The 16,760-nt window shown below is 48.8% G+C and overlaps 1 protein-coding gene across 1 annotated transcript in view; it reads right to left on the bottom strand.

The window, feature by feature from the left end:
* The window catches only part of TTC28 (tetratricopeptide repeat domain 28), a 129,426-nt gene that overhangs the window by 62,665 nt on the left and 50,001 nt on the right, over window positions 1-16,760 (bottom strand). Inside the window, exons 2-4 of the mRNA XM_040611617.1 lie at window positions 16,540-16,687; window positions 13,601-13,873; window positions 12,434-12,564 (exon numbers count right to left, since the gene is read on the bottom strand). Coding sequence (XP_040467551.1) covers window positions 12,434-12,564; window positions 13,601-13,873; window positions 16,540-16,687 — 552 coding nt within the window. The remainder of the gene's footprint in view (window positions 1-12,433; window positions 12,565-13,600; window positions 13,874-16,539; window positions 16,688-16,760) is intronic.

Genomic DNA, 16,760 nt, shown 5'->3' with positions numbered 1-16,760 from the left:
GCTGCCCTCTGAGTTGCTGCCCTTACACATATTTTCTGCTTCATTTCTTTTACTGCAATCAGGTACAAGCCTCAGCAGAGTGCTAGGTTTTGCAGATACTGTGAGGGGTAAGTAAAACCAGAAGACTGCATTTCTTTCAGCTAAAACCCCGTGTGCTGTGGAGGTCAAGTGGGGACATTTAAAGGAGATCCTCAGGAAGTATTACATTTCCCTTTTGAGTCACAAGTCCAAAGAAAACAAAGCATATGGCCTTTTAGTGCATTCCCAAATTTCCTGCCCTGGTCAGATTTCCCTTTGTTTTGCTTAATCCTATCACATTTGAACCGGACAAACCTGTACGAATCCAGTCAAGCTGACTTTCTCTAAAAAGAGCTGCTGAAGACAGAAAGAGAAGGGCAAAGAATTCACACTCTCTTACACAAATCCACCTACTCGATGCTCAGGCACTGTGGTTGCTCACATCACTTGAACTCCTCTCAGCCATGCAGGTAATTCAGTCTAAGATGTAATGCAGCAATAGTGCCCTGGAAGACCCAGAATCCTCAAACAAACCCATGTGGCAAGTGTTTTCCTAGCAGCTGGTACTTGGCCTTCCTCCAGGGTATGAGGGAGATTGCCCCGGATCCCTAATGAGAGGCTGAAATCAATGAGGCAAAGGAAAGCACCGCACTTTTTAACGAGGGTTTCAATGTATACCTACACCACAGGTCAGGGGTTTGAGTCCCAGAGGCCCCTCAAAGACCAGCTGTTTGAAGTGTAACTATACATGGGAACAATATGAACTGGGAAATGCATATCTGTAACTTTGCTCGCCCAACAACAGAGCCAAACATCTGGGCCAGACAAAGGCTGAACTTCAGTGAACTGAACAATGCTGCAAAAAGCGTCCAGGAAAACATTCTGCAGATGGAGTCAAATCTCTTACAAGTCCTCATTAGGCTGAAATCACACCACCTGCGGAACCTGAGACTTCAAAGGCAGTACGGGTAAAAAGAAAGCTTCTGTACCATTAGGAAGCCTGGAAAACCAATCTACCCCATCCCCACTTAACTCTGTACTGGCTGCTTCACACCCCTTCCTCAGGCGCCCTCCGCAGAGGGATCCAGCACCGTGCTACCCTGATCGGCCAGCCAGGCCTCCCAGAAAGCGGCCAGTGTTGAAGCTTCAGTTCTATAAACTGGATCACCCTCAAGTCTAGTAAAAATCCGCAATGATTCCAGAAGACATGGACCAGGATCTGCAAATGCCTCCTCAAAAAGCCAGGAAAGTGTTAGTGCCTGTCTCCTGGTAAAGGAAACAAACTCTTCGGTCCTGGGATGCCGGGGGCTGAAGCTGCACACTGGGCAGGGAGCGACTCGGCAGCTTCCCCCGGAGTAATAATGAAAATACATATAAGAACCAGCTTGAGATCAGCAAGAAAGCTCTGTGATGACAGGCTTCATGCTAGGGCTTGGATTAGACAACAACATTCAAAGGAAAAGTGACCGTTTCTCTCTGCAAGTATCCAGTCCAAGCACTGCAAGGGCCTGATATTTTTACCAGTTTCTGGTTTCTGCGGGTAATTTCCCACGGAGTTCCTAGGAACTGACGCTGGTCTCTCACCTCTTTGGAGAGCAGAGATTGGGAGCAGTCTTTTGCTTGAGTGGTTAGCAGCCTGATCAACCATTCTGTTGTTTGTAAATCCTGTGTAAAGTGTCGTGGGATTTGGAAAGCTGTTTCTCATGCAGAGGCTGAATCAAAACCCAGCTTGTTTCAATTTCTTGAAAGTACCTCCAGGACTCAAAAGATCCCCTAAAAGTACCCCAGAGAAAAACAGAAAGCATAATGGAGAAACAAGAGTGAAGAGGTAACCCCATGCACTAAAAATGTTTATGAATACAGACGCACCACAGTCACCTATTTATCTTCTCGGTGCTTGACCTTTTTGATAAAATACTGGTGGGTTTTTGACAAGAGACCAGGAGGACACTCCTGCAAAGTTACTATCTCTGCAATACATACACATGGGGCTGATGCAACGGGCTGTTGTCTCTTGGTGTTCTTGTGGTACCTGTAACAAAGACACACTGATTTCATAACTAAAGTTCTCACGTTGTTTCCCATCTCTTCTCTTGAAAAAGCTCAAGAAGTGAAAGCTAATTGCTGTTTAACACAGTAGCAGTGGTCACACCCTAATGTTGTCATTCCTGCACTTCTATTAGCAGTGGCTGCATTAACTGCCAATATAGATTATCAATTAGCAAAGCCCTCCTCGGCCTGTTCCTTACTTCTGGAACTCCAGTCAGATGTGATAAAGCTGTAAGGAGTAAGGTGTGTTCTCCTCGTAGTCTTTCCTGCTCATGTTGCTACAGGCAGCAGATAATCCACTTCCAGCAGACAACTACGCAGTAAATTATTTTGAAGCAGCAGCTTCACTACGGAAGAGAAAAGGGGTCAGAAAATAGAAAAGCAGTGAAACAAATACGTTCTCTGCTCGTTTTCTGCAAAGCTCTGTTGCTTACTGCAGCAACTACTACTTTCCCACTTTTGCCTCCACAGCCCGTTTCTGACATCTTAGTCAATGTTTTCATGCATGACAAATTGCTTTAGCCTGAAGACTCTTTCCAGTTCTCATTTGTGAGGTATTTATATCCTGTCCTCATTTTCCAGACTGTTTGCAAACATAACAAGATAACTGTGGTCATAAGATTTTCAGATTTTTCCTTTCTGAAAAACCTGCGGGCCCAAGGACAGACCACCTCTTCGTATGGCTGAGCCCCGCACAAATGCCAGGGGCAGAGGAACTGCTGCGGGCTTCCTCAAGCTGCAGTTAATGAATGAATTTAATTCCTAGCATGCCATCTGAAACTGACGATAATTAAGCACAAACAAGGAAGCAAGTGACCGGGTGATGATCACTTCAGGATTCTCAGTGAGAAAGAGACAAAGCTGGCCCTCTAAGAAATTGTATTTTAAAACACCTGAAAGCCACTCGAATGCAATGGAGAAGGATCACTGCTACGAACAACCAGCCATGCAAAGCTAAATTCTGCACAGAACAGGAGCAGCACCCAGCCTGCTGCCGTGCACCCCAGTAACTAACGATACAGGAGCAGAAAGGTAACCAGAAGAGGTTTCCTGGCAGCAGTTAAGATCCTGCTCAGAAGATCACACAGGCACAGAGTGAGCCTGTGTCACTACGCAGTATGGAAGGTCTTGGCGTGCCTTCTATTTTCCCAAAGCTGGGCTACAGAAACCAGAACCTAACGTCAATGAGATTTTCCAAACACGTTAGCTAACCAGAAGAGCCTTTACCTCACTGCATACATTTCTCAAGCTCTCTTTATCAACAACGGTAAGAAAAACCACACACGCACACCACGTCTCATGCACGCTGAGCCCAGGCTGTGGCTGGGAAGCGTGATGGGGTAGTGACAGACCAGCCCATCGCACAAGACGGGCTACAGGACTCAGCCGGTCTGCAACAAGCTGGTATCTCATGAAGCCTTCCAGGATGGCATGAACCCAGCCAAGAGAAGGGACAGCACAGTGCACTGCCACGCCACAGAAGCCAGACAGCTCAGATATGACTGCAGGGGCTAAATCAGTAACAACAAACAGCCTTCCACCTCCTTCTCCACATCACCTCTCCAGCCTGTACAGGTAAGAGACACGGAGGTTCAGCACCCTCTCTGGAAGCAAGGGGCCATTGTTCCTGGCTGCTCTATTGTCCCCACAGCCCCTTTTTAGCAAGATTATGCTCTTACTAGTTGTTCTCCTGGCCTTCTCCACAAAATATAGGATGTAGCACATGCAACAAGATATTTTTCTCAATAGATCACTGCCCCACGTAGCTAGGGACAGAAGTGCCACATAACCCATTAGCAGAGTTTAAATCAGCCCCAACCACCACTTAACACATGTTCATCACATAACTGAACATTTATGTTACAAATGCGCTGGACTGATTACAAGCAGTATGGAGAATGAAGACCAAGAAACTGAGAAGACATTCCGTACCACAGAAATATCATTCTTTGCTTCCTGAACATACATGGCAGTACAGAGCCGAGTGCACCTCTGTTTGCTATATGACTGCCAGCCCAGGTTTTTGGTACAGGCATGGAAACCTTTACCAGTACCATGTCAGAAAAGTCCTTTTTCCAAACCTCATCTCACAGTTGGAACAGTTCCTGCTCAACACATGTGCCCTTAGCAGCCATATGTCTCCTGGGGCCTGGCTCGCACCAGGATGCCAGCGGTGCCTGCCCTGAAGGAACCGACTGACCCCTGCGTGCTCCGAGAAGGCGATGCACAGGCTCCTCGCTCTCGGGGCCAAGCAGCTGCAGCGAGGCTGAGGAAGCCGTTCACAGCTGGAAGAGCAAAGCTCTGTGAAGCGACTTGGCTTGCTCCAGGGAGAACAGCAATGGCAGAGCTGGGCGAGAGGAGAGCAGCACCACTGACTCTGTGAAGACGTGGCACAGCACACGGAACGTGCCGGCTGCTTGCATCCTGGCTGCCAGGTCAGCACCAGCACCGTGGGGAGGAAAAGCTGTGCTGGCTATTGAGCGTGAGCTCTACTCCAGCCTCATCTCGGTGACAGGCTGCAACAGTATGACCCCGGGGGAAGCCTACGCAGCTGTGGAGGGACTGTGGATGCTTGACAAGGTAAGCAGGAGGGGAAACTGGCCCACAACTAATCAGCTGCACATGTTCTGGTGAGCTCACTCCACACTGACATGCCCCATGATGGCTTCTCCAGAGAGGAAGGGTTGCACAGATTCAACGCTTCCAGCCAAATCCGCAGCACAACTGAAGCACAAACAGTTGTAACTTCACCTCTGGCAGGCCTGTGGCTGCCAGCACAGTCCGAACACAGAAATCATTCTGGGCCAGGCAGGGATGCGGGCAGCAGCCAGGGAGGCACCCCACGTGTGGGAAGAGCTCCTGTGCCGTTCATTCAGAAGGAAGTTCAGCCAGGGGCACGCACCTTGCTCAAGAGTGACCCAGAGCTGATACCACCCCGATACATCTGCTTGGAGCCGGGCAGCTTGCAGTGCTGAGGGTGACCAGTTTAGGGCACTGGCAGCACCCCGGGCTCAGCACAACCACCCTGGAGCAGGGCAGCTCAGAGCACGGCAGGCAAGGTTCAGATCGCACTGGAAAGCCCCCCAGCTTGTATTTCAGGAAGAACAAAGCCAGAATTGTTCCTGAAGGACAGCTGTGACACTAACTCAGACTGTGTTCCAGTCTTTTTCCTTATCCAACTTAGCAGAATAGATATTTCTAAAATGATTGGCAAAGAACAGGGAGAAAATCTCTTTTCTTTTACCCTGCACCATAATGCACGCAAGAAGTTCAGGCAAAAGGCTAAATACTTACAGCTTTGTTATTTGCTGAAGATGTGGCTTGTATAGACAAAGCACGGCAGGAAGGACACCTGGAAAGCATTTCCCCTTCCCTTCAGGAAGGGGCAGAAAACCTTGGCTTTACAGAATTTACAGATTTCAGTAGAAAGGAATGATCTATCTTTCCTTCTGCATCTCCTTCTGGAAATAAGAAAGTGAAATTTGATATTTGACTTGCACAGCCTGACAGTAAGTAGCTGTAGTTTACAAAATGTAGGAGCTTTATGCTGTGTTTGATTGCTGGCTCAGGCATGCTTTAAAGAGGACTGGGAAAAAACTCCTAGAAATGCAAATCTCAGTAACCACCAGCAGCTGAGCTGCACACAAAGTACGTTCAGACAGTTGCAGAATCTGCAAATTCCCAAGTGAATCCAGACACTGATTATGTCTGTCACAGCAATCATATTTCACTAACGCTCCTCCTCCGGAGATGCACAGCAGCCGGTTACCCGCCAGCCGTCCATCGAGGCAGTCCTCTGCTGCCAGCAACGGCCCCTCACCGCAGCCAGCCCCGCGGCAATGCTGCCGCTGCAGTACAAAGAGCAGCACCTAACCGGCTTCTTGAGTCTCCTGGGCTTCGAGCCCGCAGTTTCTCCTTATAATGGGAATTTCTGCATTCTAATGTTTCCCCCCAGCACACAGGAACTCAAGCCACATCCAAGTGCAGCGGGCAGTGGCCATAGAAACGAAGTCGGTAGCAAGGGGGCATTGAGCCCTACCCAGTTCTGCATCTATTCCTTCCAGAAATAGCTGCTTCTGGAGGGGAGGTGGGGGGAAACCCCTTCAAAGCCAGGCCAAGAATGATTGCTGCAAGCTGTTGGGCATCCTGAGTCAACACGAGGTCTGTCAATCTGTCCTCAGCTCTCCCCCGTGCCCCACCGCCCTCCCTGTGGTCACGTGCCCCAAGAAAAGGGGCAGCAGGAAACAGACACGAGTCGTTCAGCTGCACCCTCATGCCAGCCCTGGGAAGAGCTCAGGGGTGCACACAATCCTCCTCACCCAGCGCCTTCTGCCCATTCCTGCCTAGTGAAGAGGGTGCTGCATCTCTAACAACAGGCGCAGTGCAGCCCTGAGCGTGCCGGGCAGCCAGCACACAGGAGCTGCCAGCACCCAGTGGCTTTCTGGCAACTTCATCCTTCCCAAAAGCTCAGTGCTAGCAATGCACTTTCACACAAGCATTAATTTTATTATGGTTAGTTTATGATTTTGCCTTACTGCCCTGCTATTTTTGAATGTGGGGCTGTAATAGAAGGCGTCTGACGGCCCAGGAGAGAGGGGAGCTATTACACTGCTGCGTCCCTGCGGTATCAGTGGTCTCTGCAAGTCATGATGCAAGCACAGCCGACATGAGGTCTTGGACACTAAACCCGAGGGGTCCACAGCTTTCCTTTCCCTTTCCATTTCTGCTCGTCAGCCCTCACAGCTTCAAAAAACTCCCTCAAGTAGTACTTTTCCAGATGAAATGCTTTGGAAGGAAAACAGGTCCTTTCAAACAGTCATCAAAAAGGGCCACTCCAACCTGTCCTGAGACATCACCCACGGTGAGCTCTACCTCTGCACTCCGCCTTACAGAAGGTGTAACACAACAGTTCTGCACACCTGGGGAGCAGCTAGCAATTAAGAGGAGATTAAGAGGAATAGGGACACGGGAGACTAGAGCCACAGGCATCGAAAGCTTTCGCTTTTACTTTTAGATTCCAGTCTTCCCTCTGATCCTGCCAGAGCTCATCAGTTGCGTTTCCCTTGTCTAAATCACAGCTCATGATGAGGCATCAACACACGTTACGTGGGTTATTGGATGGCTTTCAGAAAGTCAGGTTACCTAGTGTTAAAAACAAATTAGTAACTTCAAAAATATAGTACAGACATAACATTCTGCATCTCCGTTATTAAAAATAGATAGATTTGCAGTGCAAGACAACTGACATGCACTAGCTATCCTACAAACCCCAACAGAGGCCAGACACAAACTGCTTTTGCCCTGAGGCAGTGAAGTGAACTCTTGGTCTTCCATCTGCCTTACAGCGGCACGGACATACCCATACGAGCCAAAACTCTGCATGGGAGCCAACATCTGACTCTACCCTCAGTGTCACCTGGCCAGTTTCTTGCAGCAAAGACAGGGTCAGACCAAGTATTTAGCCATCATGCCTTGAAGCCTACCATCAAGGAACCAGGCCAATGAATTTGGCAAAGGAATTCGTGACTTCTGCAATTTATGATTTGAAGGCCATGGCTTCTCTGGCATCCTTAGGTTCTTGAAAGACAAATTACCTTGTAGTAATACTCCCAAGATGTAATAATGTCTTGCATTGATCTTGTAACAGGCAGTCTAAGAGACTGAATTCACCACCTATTTTTCCTGGGAGGTGATCACAGGACACACATTTTACGTTCAGCATCAAGTTCAACTCAGCAAGTTATACTAAAGGTTAACTTGACCCTCCAAGTGAAACCTTGCCTTGCAACCCTGCTCCACCCTAACTCACACATACAAAGTATTTATATATGAAGACACAGCAATTCATTAGAGTTTATTTTCTATCTGGACTTTAAGTAATTACTGAATCTGATCTTCTGCCCCCCACCATCCCTCCCTCAAAGCATCAGTTTGAGTTACCCTGTTTTGAGAACTCTGTTAGCTGGCAGAAAAATAACTCTTCTATCAGAAATCCTGTACTAGCATAACCGCAGGCCTTAGTCCTCTCTGAAGAAAAACTCAGAGGCTGCAGGCTTCTGATGCTCAGAGCCAGCTTCTGTGATGGGCAAAGGACAATGAGCAAGATAATGTAACCCCAGCCTTCCCTCTTAACACGGTCTGTCACTCTTCCTCCTGCACATCACGAGTTCCTTGGCTGCTGGCTTAGGGAACTTCTCTTTGTAGAACTCCCAGACCTTTCATGGGCACTGTGCAAAGACTGGAACCAAGAGCAGCAGCCCAAGATACCAGATCTTCCTCTGCAAGTTAACAACAATGTGCACTCACATTTTAGTAACAGAAAGTACAGAATAAGTCACAAGAAGGTGAGGCGACTGCCGGTGTAGTACAGGGCTCTAACCCCTCAACCACACCTCATCAAGCAGCAAGGAAAGAAAGTCAACATTCTGCTCCACCGTAGCCCGGCGGGCTTAGAGTGTGAATTCCTCTCACCCCTGTTCAGAAACAGTGACCCCCGAGCAGGACAGCACGCCTTCGTTTCCAGACAGGAGTGGTTGAATTCTAACAGCCTGCAGCTGGCTCTGAGAGCAAGCAAGGAAGAGATAAGCCTGTGGCCCCACCATCCCAAGAGTGTTTTATTTCCACCTCTGTGAGTGAATTAAGGGGGTCTTGGTTGGTGCTAGTGCTAATGGAGCTGCCCAAAGGTGGGCTCCCCAGGGCACGCACGGAGCTACGGTCCCACTAGCCACCAGTCCCTGCGGTCACCCCGTGTTCAACCGAGCTGCGTAGCATCCCCCGCCACCTCGGGAGGCATGGTGACACTGTGCTGCGACCTCGGGACTGTAAAGGCACCGTTCAGTGACGTCCACCCAGCCACCGGTGGCACGGCTGAAGCACGGGTAGGTATATCCACATCAGCTTCGCTCCGGCACAGGAGACAATTGTTAAAGAAAATCTATTTTGAATTAAGAAATTGAAAATGCTGAAGCTGCTAACTGGCAGAACCAGGCCTCAGCGCTTGAACAGCCCTAATCCAAGGCTGGTTTAAAACCCAGTCAAGTTAATCAGTGGGAGAACAGAGAAACAATAGATGGTCAATTGTATACACAGGTGCTCTCAGAAACACAGGTGTTTCTAGAAAAAATTAGTATATGTGAATAGGAATTGCTTGTTCAAAGTGTGCTTGAAGGAGTGTGTGAGTTAAAGCAGGCAGAAAGAAGATCAAGATCCAAGGAGGAGCACGGAACCAAGGCAAAGACTGGAACTGAATCGGTGAATCAGCTGGGACAGTCAGGTGATGGATTCACAGAACTGACAGGACCAAAGGGAACTTCTAAAAACTTTGGACATTGACCAACGATTTGGTAAGTGTATATAAGCTGTGCTGTATCCCTTTGTTCTCAGCCACCCACTGAGGTGGTGGCCCAGCTCTAAGCTGCGATTAAAACAAACCTAGTGGTACCCACGTCTGTGTGAATTTTTCCTTTAACACACCGTTGCAAGCAGAGCGGCAGCACAGGCTTCATCGGGATTCTCAGCTTGAGCACATTGCCAGGGCCTGCAGCAGGCCAAGACAGCCCACGCTGAAATCTGCTCTGCTTCATCTTCGCAGAGAAATGACAGACTACCAAGCTGTGCTGCTATTTCCTCTTTAACTACATCCAAACAGGCTCAGAGCTGAACTCCTGCGCTCGCCTCCATCAGAAGAGAGGCAACCGCCCCTCTAGACGGTCCTGCCTACCTTCCACCCCTGCATGTCCCTTCGGTTGTCACCCTTTTCCAGATGGCATCCTACTGACCACAGTGACCATCTGCAAAGCGCCACAGGAACCAAAGAATGCACGGAAAGAAAGACCGAGTCCCTCATGATTTCTAGTTTCCTGAATCAACTGTACTTTTAAGTCTGCTAATTCTTTCAGAAACAATCTCACAGAATTAGCTCATCTGAATTTCTTGACCAGCCACTGCAGCTGGTCAAAAAATCCAAACCATCACTTAACTGTGATGGGAAGCATTGACATGGCACTAGAGGCGGCTATTTCACGGTGCCCATCGCAGTGTCTTGCTATGCACCAGTCTTCTTGCCCGTCTGCTTAGACCAGAACCACACGTACGTTCAACGATACCCCAAGGCATCTCTCCAAGACGCAAGAGGTATGCCAGATGCCAGCTACTTCTGCTCCGCTCTTTCTCTGGGCACAAGTATCACAAACAGCCTGAACCTTTCCCCACGTTGTGACTGCAAAGAGCAGATGACCTGTCCAGCCATACAGACCGTGCTCGGTACGATACGGTGCCTGTAGCAGAAGCTGCGCAGACTCCCTCTGAGGGAGAGAAAAACATTGAAAGTATTCAGTCCACCCGAGCATCTGACATGACTCCCTGCTCAGCCGACAAAATTTCCCTTCTCCAGGCTCAGGGGGGGAGGACAGACCCGAGCGCTCCAGCCAGACCCTCCGCAGCTTCCTCCTGGCTTCACAGGTGACGCAGCCCAGCAGAAGCTGCCGGTACAAACGTTTTCGCTCCCACAGCCTCCGACCCCAGCGCAGCCTCTGAGGGCAGCAGTGTCCCGTACAAAGCAGTGCTTTTCACCTTCCCTGCCAGCTTTCCGTATGGTCGGAGGTAAAACAATTACCTCATTACAGCCGCACACCGAATTCCCTTCTGGTGGAATTCACATCAGCATTACTGCAACTTTATAACATTTGCATTATAAAAATGTCTGCAAAGGAGGCCAAGAAAAACAGCTTTTTGTTCAGAGGAAGCTCTGTGGTCAAGATGATGTCATCAGAAAGCGCCAAATTAATTTCCTGTGGTTACATCCTACAGGAAATCCAGGCAGCTCAGCTTTCTTGCTAAACCAAGTAGTCATTCGTTGTCAATAACTGTTAATTATGTGCCCAGATGTGTCAAACTAAGAACAATCACGATTAGCCTTCGTTCCCTGGATTCCTCCCAGATCGATGGTCGGGATCTGTTTAGATCAGCAGCCTGCAGACTGTGACATGCACCAGCACCCGCGTCCCGGGGCCAGCCCGGGGCTCTGGGCGCGGGGGCTGCTGTGCTCGCACCACACACCAGCACGGTGATGGTGACCTGCCGGCTCCTTCAGCCCCCTCCTCGCAAAGGGGCTCCGCTGCTCAAACACCACACAGCAGAAGCAGCTAGGGAGGTTAGACTCCTAGCAGGAACAGAGACCCTTAATCAAGAAAACTATAAAAACGATGAGTAACAGCTTTTCTGCTCTGCGTGAACAGAAACAAGGAAATCAGGAGTGATTCAGGAGGTTTTCCAGCTGGTAAAATCACTGTGAGGATGCCTAGCAGGTCCTCGCCCCGTCACAGTCCTTCCACAACCTACGGAAAGATTCACCTCTGCAAGGCTCGCTTGGATTTAACTCATAAAATTAACGCTTCAGTAAAGCACTTGGCTACTTCAAATGGATTTTTCAATGACTTATCAGTGGGAAATTGATCTCCCCCAGTCATCAGATCTCCCCAGACTGGTATTTACATGAGGTCACACCTGCCCTGCTGCCTCCAGCCACTCCACCTGCTGTGCAACCCACCCCTCCGCCTTCCCATGAGCAGCACAGGGGAATCCACTGCGGGGCAGGAGGAAGAGCTTTTGCATCTGTAACTTGCACTAAAATTATGATCCTGTCCTTACAGTGAACTTTCAGTAGAAACCTCTTGGGACAGACTCTTCGTTCCATGCAGCACGCTTCCCTGGACTGGCGGGGAGCCCAGCATAACTCCTTAAAAGCTGAATGGTGAATGGTCAAGCCAAATCAGATCTAGTCCAAGCAACCCCTACACTTTACACAATGTTGTATTTTCAGGTTTGCACGGATTCTTTTTCTTTTCCCTACTTTATTTTACGTGAACGCTGGGGACAGGGAGCTAGCTCATTACTTGTCCAGAAAAGGCACAACAGAGGATGCACTCTAACAGAGCTCCAGTTGGTAGCACCTGCATCACAGGGTACAGCAGAGTGGGTGACCGCCAGGGCTGAGCTGCAGAGGTGTTGTACCGACACCTGCTCAGCAGCAGCTCCCACCCTCGGACCCCAGAGCCTGTGCACTGCGGGCAGAACAGACAGAAAGGGTAAGGGAGGCGGAATGACTTGCCCAAAGCCACACGGACTAGAGACAGGGGGAGGCCAAAGGACAAACCAAGCACCCTGCCACTTGCACTCACAGACTGTATCTACTGTACCAACAATTTCCTTAACACAGTAAGTGAACGGCTGGGAAAAGAAATCGCATCGCTTCCAAACTCTCAGGATAACATGGGGCAGACAGACAAGACTTCTTGACATGTTCACATCTCTCCAGAAAACCATGCAGTGCTGACTCCCAATTCGGTCCATTGAATAAGCTTCCTACCTCTCTGTCCTTGAGTTTCATGGCGAGCACCAGCTGATGTCTGTGGTTAGTAAGGGCCTCCCGGTAATTTCCTTTGGAGAAGAATGCGGAGCCCAGATTTCCATGAGCTCGGCATTCTCCCGTCTGGTCACCTGAGTCACATGCAAACAAAACAAAGGTTAGCTAACAAAGGCATTGCTGGAAGCATCCAGCAGAAGCACTGGGACACACTATACAAGCAATGCTCCAGTATGAGAACCAGCATCAGCACAAACCCATCCTTATGTTTAATACACAGCCAAAACTCCTCTTTGCTGGACTTCAGAAACCTCTACAATAGCCATCAACCTTATTTTTAGAATTGTTTTAACTTCTTTGGCCTAACACTTGGCAATTTCCCATTCTCCCATGTTTATTCCTTGGCTGACATCAGCAATTTGTTTGTGAAAGTCAATGGGCCAGGATTAAAACAAGCAAAGAGCATGCGAGCTTTCTCCAGGAAGCAATTCCACAGCACAGCTCAGCTCAGACACAAAGCACATCCACTCCTGTCTTCAAGACCGTAGTCCCTATACTTTCAGAGAACTCTCCTAGCTAGAGCCCTCAGTCACTATCTTCTCCACTTCTGCAAGGTCATGCCTTTCTGCCTCACACTCTGTCTCCTCTCCCAACGCACCCCAAAACCCTGAAAATCTCAGTGTCGTGCAAGGTATACGAAACACGAGAGGGATTTTCCAATCTGCTTATTTTTAGACCCTCTTGTTCATCCATTGTCTCACTCCCGATTTGTTCCTTCCCTGGCCCACTGCCTCAGAAACTCAGACTGAGAACCTTTTTCCATCAAATTCTTGAAAAAAACGGATTGCTTCATTTGAGACTCGTTTAAGGTTTGGAGCCCAAGTCTACACAGAGGATAAGACCAGTTCCCGCACACGACACCATAAAATTACAGGACCCTGTAAAACCTTGGCACGTTCACTGATCATCTGCCCCTGCACACACACAGGTAAACAGGGCTGCACAAGCCTGTCAGTTTGCACATTTCAGAAATTTCAGATTTGGGTTAGCAGCTTATGAAATCCCACAGAAACCTGAGCGTTCTGGAGGGATGTTGACCATTAACACAGCTATTAATTGGTTCCATCTGAACCAATCCAGCACTTAAGCAAGTGAAATGAGGACCCTTACCTAAAGTCTTGGCTACATCCAAGTCCTGCTGCATGTATCCAGTGCTTTTCTCCGTATTCCCGAGGGACCAGTACGCACTGCTCAGTGCCGAGAACACTGATCCCCGCAGCTTTAGGCTGCAAGTGCCGATCTTCAGGGCAGCCTCTAGCACCACCACCGAGGCTCCATGGTGGCCCGCAGTCAGGAGTTCCTGGCCAATCACCGACACCACAACAAAGGGGCTCTTGTCCAGCTTCATCTTCTGCAGTTGTTGATAGGTGGGCTCCAGGGACTCTGAGACACAAAGGCAAAAGCAGAAGTTATTTACATCTAGACATCACCTTCACAACTCATCTTCCTTCTCTGGTAACCAAATGACAGGCGAGTTAAGGACCAGAGTGTCCAAATCAAACCAAGATTTATTACAGAGCTCAAATGCACCATCTAATACCTACTACATCAAGACAGATCAACTAGGAAGCTTCTGTTTTCCTTGCAGAAAGCACTTCAGGAAGACAGCACAAGCATGCCGAGTAGTCTCATAGTGAGCTCTGAAAACTGGCCTAATGGCAGAAGGAATAGAGAAAACACGTGTAGGGTTTTGTAGGGAACGGGAAATGGGCCGCCAGCAGTGTGTAAAAGCGCTGCAGTTTCTGCTTCTTCAGCACAAACTGCAGAATCTATGCCTATCCAGACGCCACAGCACACAATGTACTCCAAGAGAGGTGATGGAAACTATAGCAAGAACCTCCCCCTTATTCTGCAGGAGAAGGTACTCCTGCAGAATGACAGCACTGGACCTGCCAGACTACTTATAACTGGTCTAACTGCCTCCATCATTCAGATGATAAAACATCTTGGCCACGTGTTTCAGTAATGACATCAATATAACAGGACTCCAGAATCTCCTGACCAAGTGTCATTTCTTGATTAGATGTTCTCATCCAAATCAACACTACCACAGCAACCTCAGAAAGCCACTTGTTCCCCATTTTCATCACTTCTGCCTCTCTACGATCAGCAAGTATATGAACAACAAAAGAGGATTTCAACGCTTCTTTGAAGATGCAACCAGTGTGAACATGATGCCTGTTACTGACATCCGAGTAGATCCTGGGATTAAAGGCAGACCTAAGAGGACAGAAATAATTGCTGTAACGTGCCACCAGTTATGTTTATCACTGCAAGAGCAGGTATGAACTCAGTTCTTGTCTTAAGGGGCTTACAACCCCAGCCAGGCAATCCAGGCAAACATAGGGAGAGAGGGGTACAGACAACGAGAAAGGACATAAAAGGAAAACACAAGGGAAGTACTCCTGGCAACCCTGAAGTCCAGTATGAAAGGGAGAACCAGCATGGTAACAGAAGAGCAGACATGGAGCTCACTACTACTCTTGTGTAATTGCAAATGGTAAGGCAAGAAACACAGCCACAGCCGGGTGAAAGATGCAGCAACAGTGATTCAGTTATTGGAGAAGGGAGTTTCATCTTCACCTCTACTTACTGCGGACCCGTGCTCCCCAAATCCCTCACCGACTGCACTTAGTGATCTGTAGCGCGCCAATGACACTTACAGCCTTCTTCCCTGCACAGTTGCTTCTCTTCTTTCTCTGAATGCAAGTATCCTGGAAGCTACCACTCACGTCAGCCTATCACGGCTTCAAGCAATCTGTTATCCTGGTGGAATCAAGCCACAAAGGACTGGCTTTACACCACAGAGAGTACCCGGGGAGGGGGCCAGAACATCAGACTCTGAATAGTCATTACAGTGGTACAGCATACACACTCTCAAACTAAAACTAGTACTTTATAAGCAAGGCTGATCTAAACTCTGCCAAAGCGGTCAGTGGGAGGGTAACAACTGGAAGGCAGCAACACTGAGAAGCACAGCAGGGAGCAGCAGCACAAGTACACAGCCGCAGTGCAACAGGCCAGCCAGATCAGCCAGCCAGACTTGGGGATGCTTACACAGAAATACTGCATCACCTGCATTCTAAGCAGCAGCCACAGCACCTCTGGGTATCAAATGAAATTAGCTTCACAAGGTAACTGCTATATAGGACAGAAACTTCCAGATGAATTCATTTTAAAGAATGAAGAAAAACATTGTAAAAAATGAGACCTACAGGGACATTTTTTCATTTCAGCGCTTCTTGGCCCCTAAGCCCTGGGGCCCCCAGCAGCATCAGCTGAGGATGAGAACTGCTGTGTTCCCTCCCGGGTAATGCCATTAGGACACCGCAACACAAAGCTTGCTAAAGAAGGAGAGCAACAGAGAAACAGAGCAGAGACTACCTCCTTCGTCTAGAGCAGAAAATCCTGGAAATGGGGACGTTATGAAAGAGGCAAAATGTTGTACAGCTAATATGGCTTCAAGGTCTGTGTGACTTCAACACTGTTTCTGAATATAATTGAATGAGCAGAATAGCCTTTTCTGCTTTCTGGAACAGTGTTTTGAGAGATGTTAGTACCAGGCAAAACTTGCTGACGTGCTCTTCTGGGCAAACACTGGCCTGGAGCACTTAAGACTCCCTGGTTCCTGATGGTCCAGCACCAGAGCAGTGTGGGAAGTTGTTCCAAGTAACAATAAAGCCAGGGCCTCAGCAGCGCACACCTCTCTATCTGCACTGATAACTGACAAGAGACAAACGAGCAAGGTCTTCATTGGAACTGCTGCACAACACCAGTCTGATTCATCTCCAGCACCTCTCGAGCTGGGTATCACCACCCTGCAGTTCCACTGAATCAGGAGAATAGTTTTTTGTTTGTGCTCCAACTTTGGGGTCCTTTCTCAGCACCTGTTGACTCAGCACGGAAGCCAAATCCTGAAATCTTTCCCTTCAAGGCCTCCAGCTTCTCCCCCCGTCAGATGCTGACAGAGTCACCCACGGAGTGAAACTACTGCTCCTAAGTATCTCAGCAGCAGGTCACCATCCTCAGGAGGACCTCCTGGTGCTTACCTCGCATGGGAGATTTCATGGCGGCCTCGACCATGCCAACCAGAAGCTGAAGGCTCTTGGGATCCTGAGCCAGTCCCGACGCGAACGCTGCCAGTGCATCTGCATGACGTCCGAGATACTGCAGGGCTACACCCTGTCGGAAGTATGCCTGCAAAGCCAAAGGGAAGAAGAGACACCAGTTACTGACTTGGTACAAGTCACAAATCAGGAATCCGGCCGTG

The sequence above is a fragment of the Falco naumanni genome, chromosome 1, assembly GCF_017639655.2.
Source record: "Falco naumanni isolate bFalNau1 chromosome 1, bFalNau1.pat, whole genome shotgun sequence".
Taxonomy (NCBI): Eukaryota; Metazoa; Chordata; class Aves; order Falconiformes; family Falconidae; genus Falco; species Falco naumanni.
The sequence above is the reverse complement of the archived record's forward strand: the minus strand, read 5'-3'. Positions and strand labels throughout refer to the sequence as shown.